At 47.2% G+C, this 12,052-nt stretch overlaps 1 protein-coding gene across 2 annotated transcripts in view; it reads right to left on the bottom strand.

Annotated features, from left to right (window-relative positions):
• Positions 1-12,052, bottom strand: part of Palld (palladin, cytoskeletal associated protein) — a 359,932-nt gene that overhangs the window by 36,113 nt on the left and 311,767 nt on the right. For both annotated transcript variants that reach the window (XM_050161811.1, XM_050161813.1), the window contains exon 10: positions 2,988-3,659. In XM_050161811.1, coding sequence (XP_050017768.1) covers positions 2,988-3,659 — 672 coding nt within the window. The remainder of the gene's footprint in view (positions 1-2,987; positions 3,660-12,052) is intronic.

Genomic DNA, 12,052 nt, shown 5'->3' on the forward strand with positions numbered 1-12,052 from the left:
GGGAGGGGGTTACCGATTCATTGTAACCGACTTGGTGGCATATGGTGCCATCCTAGTACTTAAGAGGAAGATGCCCAAAAGAGAGCGGATGCTGTCTCAGAAACCAAGTAGGAGAGCCTGGAGCACAGGGGCTCGGCCACACCCCTTATGAGACAGAGGCTAACAATGAGGGTGAGCAAAAGCCACAGTGCCTATCTGATCTTAGGGATGGAGTTGATCTGCTCCAACCCCCAGACCTGGCACTGACAGACAGAGAGCCCCCAGAGACTGAAACACCCACGTCAGAGAAAAGCATGCTACCTGTCCACCAAACCCAAAGACCGGCTTTTTCATGGGAGGGGAAGTTTGTTTAGGACAAGAAGGCTGCCACATCATGGCTTATTGGTCTGGTGTGGAGTTTAGGACCTGTGACCTAATGTGGCACTGCTACTGGGTGGCACAGAGTTTAGCAACTCTTGGTACAGTTTCCACAGGCGCAAATCAGCGTGGCTGCTCCATTCATTTTCAAAAAAATGTTAAGAATGTCTGGACTCTTTTGTGGTGATAATTACACGTTGGCTCCAAAAGGTAATTGTGACACATGGCAGCCGGTGAGAATGAACAAGAGCTCCTTGTACAGGATGCAAGCCCTCAGAACTGCCATTCTTAGAGAATGTCAAAACCGAGGCTCAGGATGGACCACTGTCTCCACTTAAGGTGATTAAGGTCCTGGCCACACAATGCATTTGAAAGACGAATCTGATCCAATTCTGTGTGAGCGGTTTTAGGGCCGATTGTTTATATGGTACTTGGTTAACTTCCTGGATGCAAGATTTGGTGGCATTTTATCGATGGAACTGTCTGCATCCCCACGCTTCTTGAATCGATGGCTGGCCTCTTTGTAGTAGCTAACGCTTCGTTTTCTACCAGCAAAACAAAGGCTCAAACCAGAAAACGGGGAGAAAGTTTTCCTCGGGCCAACTCTGACTCAACTTTGAACAGAAGCCCATTATGGTATCACTACTATAGGAATCTATTTTTTGACTTCCATACTTATTTTGACTATACTATTTTCAGTTGGGATTTGAGAAGAAGCCAGATTTCCAACATGGAATTCATGTAATCAACATTTAGAAAGTGCCCGACAAAGCAAGCCCCTGCCACTCCCTGGTTAAGGCCAGCCACAGCCGTGGCTGAGTATTGTGACGTAACTGTATCCCAACCAGAAGAAGATTTAACTACGAATAAATATAAATTCTTTTATTCCTCTTTTGTTTCTGGGCATCTGGCAAACTCTGCAGTATGATTTCAGTAGGAAGAGGAGAGGCACAGGTTCTAGCTTGCTCTTGATTGGTATTTCCTCTTTTAATATTCTATTTTCCATTTTTGTCTGTTTATGTGTGTCCCTTCATATAAGACACACAGGTGGCGATCAGAGGACGCCTTGCAGGAGTCAGTTATTTCCTTTTGCCATGTGGATTCCCGGGCTGAATTCAGGCCTTCGTGTTTGGGGATAAGTCCCTTTCCTAACTGAGCCATCTTTCTCACCGGCACCATTCTGAGCCCTGCTTTTGGAGAGAGGGTCTCATGGATCCCAGACTGGGTTCAAATTTAGTGTTTAAAGGAGATGACCTTAAACTTGTGATTGCTTTGCCTCTACTGGAATGGTGGGATCACAGGAGTGCCGGGGACTGGACCCAGGGCTTCCTCCACATTAAGTGAGCCTTCTGCCGACAGAGCTACGTCCCTAGCCCTACACTTTCTTGTTTTTGAAATACGCTGGGAAAGAAGAGCTAATGTCGCTTTTACTCACTGTATCTTCCAGCAAATCTTGTCAATACCTGCGTGGTATCTGGTTATAAGGTTTTCTGTGCTTTTATAAATAAGTGCAATTTTAAGGAATTTTAAGGTCATCAGGATGAGATGAAGAACAGTAGATTTTAGATAATCTGCAATAAAAAAAAGCTGAGAGAAGAGGCAGATGATCCGATGCCTGGAGGCTAAACCACGATGTAATTTCTCCCTTGAGTTCACGCTCCCTGCTCCCTTATTTGTCCACGTTAATATACAAGACCATTGTGGTGGCTTCAATGAGAATGGCCCCCACAGACCCATGTATTTGAATGCTTGGTTCCCCAGTTGGTGGAACTGTTCGGGAAGGATTAGGATGTGTGGCCTTGTTGGAGGAGGTGTGTCACAGGGGGATGGGTTTCGAAGGTCCAATCTCTGTCTCCATGCCTCCTGCTTGAGGATCAGATGTAAGCTCTCAGCTATGCCTCCAGCACCATGCCTGACTGCTTGCCCTGGGCACCATGAAGGTCATAGACTCTTAACAGTCAGGAAACGTGCGGCCCAGATTATATTCTTTGTTTTTGTATGTTGCCTTGGTCATGGTGTTTTATCACAGCGGGCAATAAAAAAACGTAACTAAGGCAGGAATGTATGGTTTTCCCTTCTCACTAGATGTATTTAAAGTGCTGTTTCTTAATTATGTTTAGTCTTTCTAAAACACTAAGTATAAACTCAACCAAACCCCACCTAGTGTACGTAACCCTGAGCTGAGCTGGGTTCAGTTTGGAGGTGAGGGGATGGACTTGAGAGTTAGACAGACTGGGATTCCGTCTCAGTTTAGTGACTGTGGAATCATGTTATGTTCGCGGGGCATCGGGACATATCTTAGTAATGTGCCCAATGAAATAATGTGACCTGTACGCTGCATAAATGGCAGCGAAGGCCACCTTCTTCATTACGGAAAGCACTGTGGAGACTTTGCTTTCGAGAATTTTAAGCAGCTGCATTCAGAGGGGACAGAATTTGGGTTATGGAAACGGATTGCCACTTGATTGCTGGATGTGATGTCTGAAGACCAGGAAAGGTAGGGATGTCAGATGCTACTTGGGACTTCTGGGCATGCAGGCTTGGGTGGAGGTGTGTGTGTGTGCTCACTGTCATGGGGAGTGTGTGCAAATGAAGTCCCGGGGTGTGGGAGGCATGCAGGTGTCACTTACACGGGGGTGACGCCCTTGGGCAGCCCCAGGGCATTGACAGCGACTGGTGGCGGCTGCGAGGGCAGCAGGGCACTGAGGAAGGCTGCGGGCGTCTGACCAGGGCCGAAGCGGGCGGGCGAGGCGCAGTGCGAGGAGCTGGGCAGCGGTGGCGGAGGCGGTGGCGGCAGCGGGAACACGTCTGGAACCGGGAAGGCAGCCGAGGGGCTGAAGACAGGCGGCGGCGGAGGTGGCGGCGATGGCGAGGACGGTCCCCACATGGCCTCCGGTTCCACGAAGGGAGGCCCGGGCACGCGGCCGAAGGGCCTGGGCGTAGGGGACAGAGGCGATGGCAGGCTGGACGAGCTGGGGCTGGAGGTGGGTGTGGCCAGCCCCGATGCCGGACCCAGGTTCTGCGCAGCGATGAACTGCTTGGGGCGAGCATAGTTGAAGGAGCCGGAGGACTGCATGGTGGCGGCGCGGGAGGCCAGCGTGCTCATGGGCTCCGCGGGCACCGGCGACACGCAGGCCGCGAGCTCGGGGAAGGCGGGCGGCGGCGGGAAGGGCGGCGACGGGGGCGCGCTGCTGCCGCTGCTGCTGCTGTTGCAAGGGAGACCCGGGGGCGCCGGGGGCCAGGCACCCGCTTCCTGCTCCAAGCGCACTTGGTTCTGCAGCTGCTGAAGCTTCAGAGGATCCCTGGGGACACACAGAGAGAAAAGCGACATTTTCAGAGAGGGGGCGCATCCCAGGTGGAGAGACACACTCCTTATACCCAGTATCTCACGGGTGCCTGACACAAGGTGGACCCTGAATATGGCACAAGTCACTATAGTGAAGGGTTTGGTTGATCCGCTCTGGACAGAGCGGGCAATGATAACGACAACGGCTCATTTCAGCTCAGTGGAATCGGCTTCAGGGATGGCTCTGCACTCTGATCCAGAGCAAGCACTGCTCTGGGCAGGTTAGGTTCCCAGAGGCCCAGGGTATCCGTCGCCCTCTTCTGGACCCCGAGAGCACTGCACTCATCTGTGCAAACCCACCCACTCCACATGTATAAAAAGATCCTACTTTGCCGACTATGATTAAAGCTATTATATGATTTTCAACAGCCGTGTTGTAACAGAACCAGAAGACGCATTAAGAAAAAAAATGTAGATGAGTTAACAGCCATTTGTAGACAAATTTGGAGGGAAAATTTTTTATCAGAACAAAAAAGCTAGAATTAAGAACAAAAACCACTTGAAGCTATTTCTATAGATCCCAGTTGGTCTGCTTTGCCCCCTTCACTGCTACCAACTCAATACTCATACTACGGCAAGTCGAGGTTTTCACTTCAAACTGGATGCAAAGAAGTGGTGTCTCATGATGGGGAAACTGAGGCAGGATGATTGAAGATTTGAGGGCATCCTGGGCTACAGAGTAAGAACCTGGCTAAAAAAGCAAAACAAAGCCGGGCATGCTGACTCATACCCGTAATACCAGAAGTTGGAAAGATCAAGGGTTCAAAGCTCTCCTTAGCTGTGGTGATGCATTTTCATGGGTGTGTGAGTGTTTTTGCTGGCATATATACCTGTGTGCCTCCTAGGTGCTGGGCCATCTTTCCAAATGAATTTACAGCTTTTTAAAAATAGAAGTTACTGAGCAGCTAGAACCCCACTCTTTCAGTCAGAGGCTTTCTTTCTTGTTTGGATGATCTGTACACCTGCTCTATTTTGTTCAGTCAGGCAAACACAGCCGCCCATGGTTGGCCACAGGAACTTCAGAAGAAGCAGGGCCTGAACAATCAGGTCAAGTTCTGTGAGAAGGCAAAGTTGTACACTCTATTTTAAACTTTGAAAAAAGTGGGGGGAAGGGGGAGCAGATAGCTCGTGGATAAACACTTTGCTGCACCAAACATGAACTTTAGAGTTCAGAGCCCATATCAAAGTTGAGTGTGCAATGTTCCTTTACAATGTGTGAATATATGTCACTGTAAGGCTGACTGGCCAATAGCTGGACAGGATAAGGTTAGGTGGAAGAGCCAAACTGAGAATGCTGGGAAGAAGAAAGGTGGAGCCAGGGAGTCGTGAGCAGAGAGAAACAAGATGGGCATGCTGTACTGAGAAAAGGTACTGAGCCAGGTGGTAGAGCCTAGGTAAGATATAAGGGTTAATTTAAATGTAGGAGTTAGCTAGTAACAAGCCTGAGCTACTAGCTGAGCATTTGTAATTAATATTAAGACTCCGTTTACTTGGGAGCAGCTTGCAGGACAGAAACTTCTGCCTACAGCTGGGCACACCTGTAATCTCAGCACTCAGAAGGCAGTGACAGGGGTCCCCAAGGCAGGATAGCTAAGTACCAGGAGAAGCAGTGAGCTCCGGACTGTGTGGTAGAACTGGCTTCCACGTTAAAGGCGGAGGGCAATGGAGGAAGAAGACACCAGATATCAACCCCTAGTCTACACATACACACATACACGTTGCACAGAAACATCCATTCACCACGCAAACACACTACACACATTAAAGAAAATATTTGCCAAATGACTTTTGTTTGCTTATTTGTCCCCAGGCTAAATGAAAATTCAAGAAACTCAAAGCACTAAAAGGAATGGAAGGGGCAGGCAAAAGAGTTGAAGGTTTGCTTTCAGGGGTCATTAGCTGGAGGAGCATCGCAAGTTCTAACATCCTTCCTGTGCCTTTGACAATAATCCAGTGGAAAGAGGACACCTACATTCACGGAAAGGCAAAGAAATCCTTTCTGGAGAACTGAAGACAGCAAAGAGGGGTTGGTTCTCAATTCTTAATCTGTGCTAGGCATCAAAGATGTTTAATAACAAAGGACTTCGTGGGATCCCACTGAACTTAATTTGAGTGCTTTAAAAGCAGCCCAGCAGCTGCTGAGACTGGCCACTCCCATGAGATTCCAGATGGCCCTGTGGTTTGGTAGACTGTGGGGCACATGTGATCCCACTTCGTGTGTTTAGGAGCAGACTAGGAATAGAACTTGTAAAAGCCACCCACCAGCTCCAGAAACCATTGTGCAGGCAGCCACTCTCCCTCTGATTTCCTCCAAGCCCTTCCCACACCTGCCTTCCCTGGCTCCTCGCAGCTGTGGAGGATGCTGTCCCTGGTGGCTTTCCCCAAAGGCCTGCTCCTTAGGCTGCCAGCCTCGCTCTTCCCGCTCTTCCGGATAGCAGGAGAAACAGATGTCTCTGAAGACAATTTAAGTGTGGCCTGCATCAGCAAATAGCTGGGTGGCGCTGGGACTGTTCTGGAGACCACAGACCTTCTATCAAGGATGAGGGAACAGCTCCCTGGAACCACCTACACTGGTTTTGATTCTTTCCATAAAATTAGTCTTGCTCGAGGAAGAACTAGATAGTCCCTGCTTCCTGACTGTGAACACAGAGAGACCAGCTGCCTCAAGTCCCTGCTGCTATTAATTTTCTGCTACGATAGTCTATTTGAAAAAAAAAAAATAGGAAAGATGTGTTAACCCAAAATGCCGTAGAGTTGCCTGCGCACCGCTCGGAATAATCTAGTGGTGTGGGTCCTGTTATATGTTAGAAGAGAAATGAAGACCCTCACCAGGATTGTTATTCTCCCATTTTTCAGTGCCTCAGCCTGTGGTTAAGAGCACAATGTTATGTTCGAGAAACAGAGGCAGAAACAGGACACCAAAACACGGACGATGAATCCTCAAGCGTCTGGTTTGATTCACACTGGAGCAGCAGTTGTATTTAAATGGCCTTGACAGCAGAATCCTGAGATAACAAAATGTGCCATTTGAAACCGCCTTCTCCACGTTTATCTGGTTGCGTCTATGGAAGTTGATTGTCACAGAGATGGGAAGGCAGAGAAAGTCAAAGACACCAGAAAGCTACATCCGTCCATGCTCTTTGGAAATCACACACAAGTTGTTTGTCATTACAAAAAAAAAAAAAAAAAAAAAAAAAAATGGCTTGTCTGGTCTCTTCACCTCTTTATCCTGCTGGTTTTTCTCTGAAAATGAAGCTACAACAAACCTTCTGGAAATCCTCCTTGTGCAAGAAATCCTGGCTCTGAGCTTCTGAAGGCCTTAGTCACAAGCACGCTTTTCAATGTCCTAGTCTCCGATCTTTGGTTAGACACAACTCATCCATCAGATTCTCCCCCACTTCCTTTTTTTCTCCTCTTCTCACCACACCCCCAATTCAAAAAGTCTAAGAATTTCCCTGCTCGTAACACACCCTACTGTTCTCCAAGTTTCAGTACTGCAGGAAACAAAACCGCCCAGAGTTTCTGTGCAGCGCCTGTCACGGGCCATTTACAAACAGGAGAAGAGGAAGGGCAACATGCCTCAGGTTAGAGAGCTCAGAATCCCGGTCTGCCCTTTGATTCATTCACCTCAGCAGGCACGCCACCAAGAAAGAACCTTGACCTTCGATGTAATTAAAACAAAAACAAAAAACTGGGGTCATAGTTTCCTCCCAATGCCGTTCTTCACTTTGACGGCTCCTTGCAGGGACAGCCTCTAGGACCATTAGATTTTGACAGTTGCAGGTGTTTTGATGACAGAGGCTGGCTGGTTCGCAGAATCCCATGCTGGGCCTTTTTCTCCAAGTACTCAGTACAGAGATTTGCTAAAAGACGAGCACCTGTACTAACTGTCGTTCTTTTCTCTGGAGGATTGATGACCAAGCTCAAGATAAACGATAAGAAAAGAAATTTCTGGAAAACAACTTTTAAGTTAATTGAAAATTCCCAGTATCTCTCCTGGGATCAGTGTCTGGGTCCAGGTGGGGAGAATTAATCTGTCCCCTGTCCGCACTGATAAAGATGTAGTATTCATAGCCACCAAGAGACCCTTCAGACAACAAGGACCAAGAACAGGTGTGCTTTAGGAATAAAGATATTTCTTACACATTTCCTGTCATTTTTGCTTGGAGGGCCCAGAAGCCATTGTAAGGGGAGGAGCTGCCGAGCATCTCTCTGGTCCTGCTGTTCATAGACAAGGAGTGCAGCTTCCGCCCTCCCACAACACTTAAGGAGGACTGCGCTGGACAGTCTCAGCGACTTCAAGGATGACAACGAACATTCTGACTACCGCACTTTGCCCTTTGGAGTTCATGTGGCACAAGGAAGAGGTTTGTGGACCGGCAGTGGAGAATTTTCGGGAATTTCACAGTGAAGGCAGAGTTTTGACTCAGAGCCCTGGGCATCCCCCAAATCTATTTTTTTCCCCTCTGGTGAAATTAGCTAAGTATCCAGAGATGAGAAAGCTGAAGGCATTAATTTTGAGAACTTACAAGGAGTGCAATATACAGCCCAGGAGGCCTCAATTCAGGGGTTGATTAAATTCTTTCTAAAACTTTACTATGCCAGTGTTTCACTAATTTTGTTTTTATTCCATTACTTATGCCGCAATCTATGGTCTCATACAATTAAAAACACATAGCAGCTTGTTTTGCTTAGTGCTGGCTCTTTGTTGCTGATTTTAAAAGGCCTAAAAATCACAATCCCGAGAAAATTAATTTACGTAACTAATATGTAAATCACAAAAAACCAATCACATATGCGTATGAAAATGCTATAATGAAACCCACCAGTTTGAATGTTAACTTCAAAATTAATTTTAAAAAGAGCAAAAAAAAAAAAAGCCGAATGAGATCATATTACTCGGCCTTAGGGGGGTTATGAGTTCAAAAACAATTACAGATTCAAACACATTTCCCTAAGAATGGGAGGGTGAACAGGGACAAAGATGTGGGCTTTGCACAAAATACCACATAAGAGAATGGTAAAGTCAAGTTAAAAGTGACCCCTTCTTGGGAATAAGTATTATGTATTTCATGGATTGCCAAATAGCATAGGTTCCCATACAAAGTCCCATTCTTTGATCTTTAATTCATTTTGAGACTTTTATAAATCTTGTTGACTCCACCCAGAGCCAGAACTGAACACAATTAATTGACACAGGATGGTTCAAGGGAGAAGTGGCCTGGCCACACTCCGCACACGCACACGACTGGAGCTGCTTTTAGAGAGATCTGTCCTTGGCACTTAGAATAAGAGTCATGTTTGGCTCCACAATAGAAAGACAGTAGTCTTGTGTCTCAATTACTAAAGCTGATCTCTGTTTGAAGTCATTCCCTGGAGAGAAAGAGGAGGGGAGAGAGAGAGGGAAGAGGAGGAAAAAAGGGAGAGGGAGAGGGAGAGAGAGAAAGAGAGAGAGAAGGAAGGTGGGAGGGAGGGAGAAAGGGAGGGAGAGAAGAGGGGGAAGAGAGGGAGACAGAGAGGGGGGAGGAGAAGAAGGAGAGGGGAGACGAAGAGGGAGAGAAGGAGAGGGAGAGAGAGAGAGAGAGAGGGAGAGAGAGAGAGAGAGAGAAGAGGGGGAAGAGAGGGAGACGGAGAGAGGGGAGAAGAAGAGGCAGAGGAGAGACAAAGAGGGAGAGAGAAGGAGAGAGAGCAATTGCTTCTACTTTATAATCTTCCTGGGAATTTCTGGGAAAACTGAAGGGTGACTTTATTTCTCCTTTGACACAAGGAATATGGAACAAGAGGTTGGGGAGCTGTGGTCCGTCAAGTATGGATGAGATTGTTCATCAGAGCTGAATCCTGCAACTGACCCCAGAGAAGTGGAGAATTCTCATGCGGATCTGTGCAGAGCCAATGCTTGACAGGAGGAAATGGCCACGGGGGCCTCAGTGAAGGCTGCAGAGTCTGCTTCAATATGCTTACACTCTCACTGAGTGATCAGGGTTTTTAGCCTGGCAGAGCAGACAAGACTCAGGATGGACTTAGATGATGCCTGCGGTCACGGGGAAACCTAATGGATCAAACCACGTGGAACACTGGCGTCCAGCCTCTTTGGGGGAGGAATGCAGGATCAGGTTCTGGACGTTTAACTAGGCATCACGGAGAAATGCCTGACATGATTTTCATTTCTGCTGCCTCAAAGACCCGTGGACACGGCAGGAAGATATTACTTGTTGGTTCCTATAAAAGCTGCGCTAATTTAGTGGACATTCAAGGAGCATGAGCTATGCCCAGTTGAAAATGCATGCTATTAACGCCTAGCACAGACTAAGTACACTTCTGAACAAGTCTGTTTGCTAACCTTTTTGGTCGATGCTTCGGGCAGAATCAATGATTTCATGTCTAACTGAAACACCAAAGAAAACTCCCTGTGAGAAACATGCGGAGGACCCTTCAGACCTTAAGCATAAAATTTCCAGGAGGTTTTAAAGACGTGGAGTGGGAGGGAGAGTAACTAACTAACCCGACTTCTTACAATGAAACAAAGCATTTGGCGTATTTGGGGATGGTTAGTGTTTCTCGAACTTTCCACCGTAGAGGCTTCTACCATATCTTCTGTGGTTTCCATTTCAGCTACACTGAGCAGACTCGAAACAAGGGTGTGCAGCCAGTGTTTGTAAGAATGGCTTACTACTGAGGGTCAAGGGTCACATCTTTGAAAACAAATCACCGTTACCTGCTCACTCTAATGTCTTTACGAAACAGCACCTCTTCCTCTTCCCTAGGCCCCCTTTCTAATTTCTTCTCGACAGCACCCTCACCGCTACTCACAGACAAACTGCTATATCAATATTTACCGAACTTAATGAAAGTCCCCAGATGTATCTGTTCCGTCGAGCTGAATGGCACTGAGCCACCCACAGCTGCCTTTTTCTACAGAGGCAATCTTAGAGGTGAAGCCACTAACTACCCTAGAAATTATTTACAAGTGAGAACACAGAGTCAGCAAAACAGGAATGTTCCAGCACTTTCACTCCGGTGATACCATGGGCATTTGTATTCTTGGAGAATTGTTTATCCACCCTGGAGCTGGTTTTTTAAATTTAAAGTGGAAATTCATAACGTAAGATGAGATCCTACTAAACTTTGAGATCTTATACCATGGCCTCGTGAGTCCTTTAAGATTTAATCGCTGTAGCAGGCTGGAGAGATGACTCAGAGGTTAAGAACACTGACTGCTCTTCCAGAGGACCTGAGTTCAATTTTCAGCAACCATATGGTGGCTCACAAGCATCTATAATGAGATCTGGCACCCTCTTCTGGTGCACAAGCATATAAGCAGGCAGAACACTGTATACATAAAATAATAAATAAATCTTTAAAAAAAAAGATTCAATCACTGTAAAGAAACTCATTTTAAGAGAACTACCAAACAAGGATATCAGTCCAAATTTGGTATTTATTGGTGTGTATAGCAGAGGCACGAACACATCTCTCTCTCTTACACACACACACACACACACACACACACACACACACGCACGCACGCACGCATGCACGCAGGCACGCATGCATACACACATGCACACGTTGTAAGTTCCAGAGGCCTTCCAGGGAGATCATCAGAGCAGAGCCTTATTCAACCCTGACCCCAAGCCAGCCATCCCTGCTTCTAGGCTGCCTGTGTCGGGATTAGTGTCAGATAAGGTTCTGCTGTGTTGCTCGCCCTGGAAGGACTCTGGGATGTCCAGCATCCAAGCAAATCTTTCCAAAGTTCACGCATGCTGTCACACTTGGGTATAAAGGCCATGCCATGCTGTTCAGCATCTTGCGGTCGCACTGCCTTTCTGGTGGATCTGTGGCAAGTGACTCACCCGCCCCTGTCTTGATGCACTCTTGTCCCCTGTGGTCACCAACAAACCATCCTCGGTTTCCTGTTTCTGACCCTGGTTTGATTCCCTTTCTGGATCTTTCCTATGCTCTCTAAATCTGGTATCTCCCAAGATTTAAGGGTTTTCCTGACATTGCAACAAACCATCTTCACCCTCAAGCATGGTGGGTGGCATCCATGACTGGACTGGGATGCTCATGGCCAAAGGCCACGGCTTGGACGTAGACTTTCTTCAGGCTCCTGTTTGTGTAGACCGGCTTGTCTCTCATTCCCTGACCTTTGACTTGGAAAAGAGTTCTGGTACCCACTTCTACAAAACTTCTAACTTCACATGTCCCAAACAGAGTGTCTCTCACCTTAAACTAATTTCTCCTCCTAACAACACCTGACATCCATAATCCCAGCGGCCGATGCCAGATGGTCCTAAAACCGCATTTTCAGCGCTGGTTCGGCGACATATTTTCATTCTCCCAAGTTAA

This window comes from Alexandromys fortis, unplaced genomic scaffold, assembly GCF_014885135.2.
Source record: "Alexandromys fortis isolate MF-2015 unplaced genomic scaffold, M_Fortis_MF-2015_v1.1 scaffold_137, whole genome shotgun sequence".
In the NCBI taxonomy this organism is placed as follows: Eukaryota; Metazoa; Chordata; class Mammalia; order Rodentia; family Cricetidae; genus Alexandromys; species Alexandromys fortis.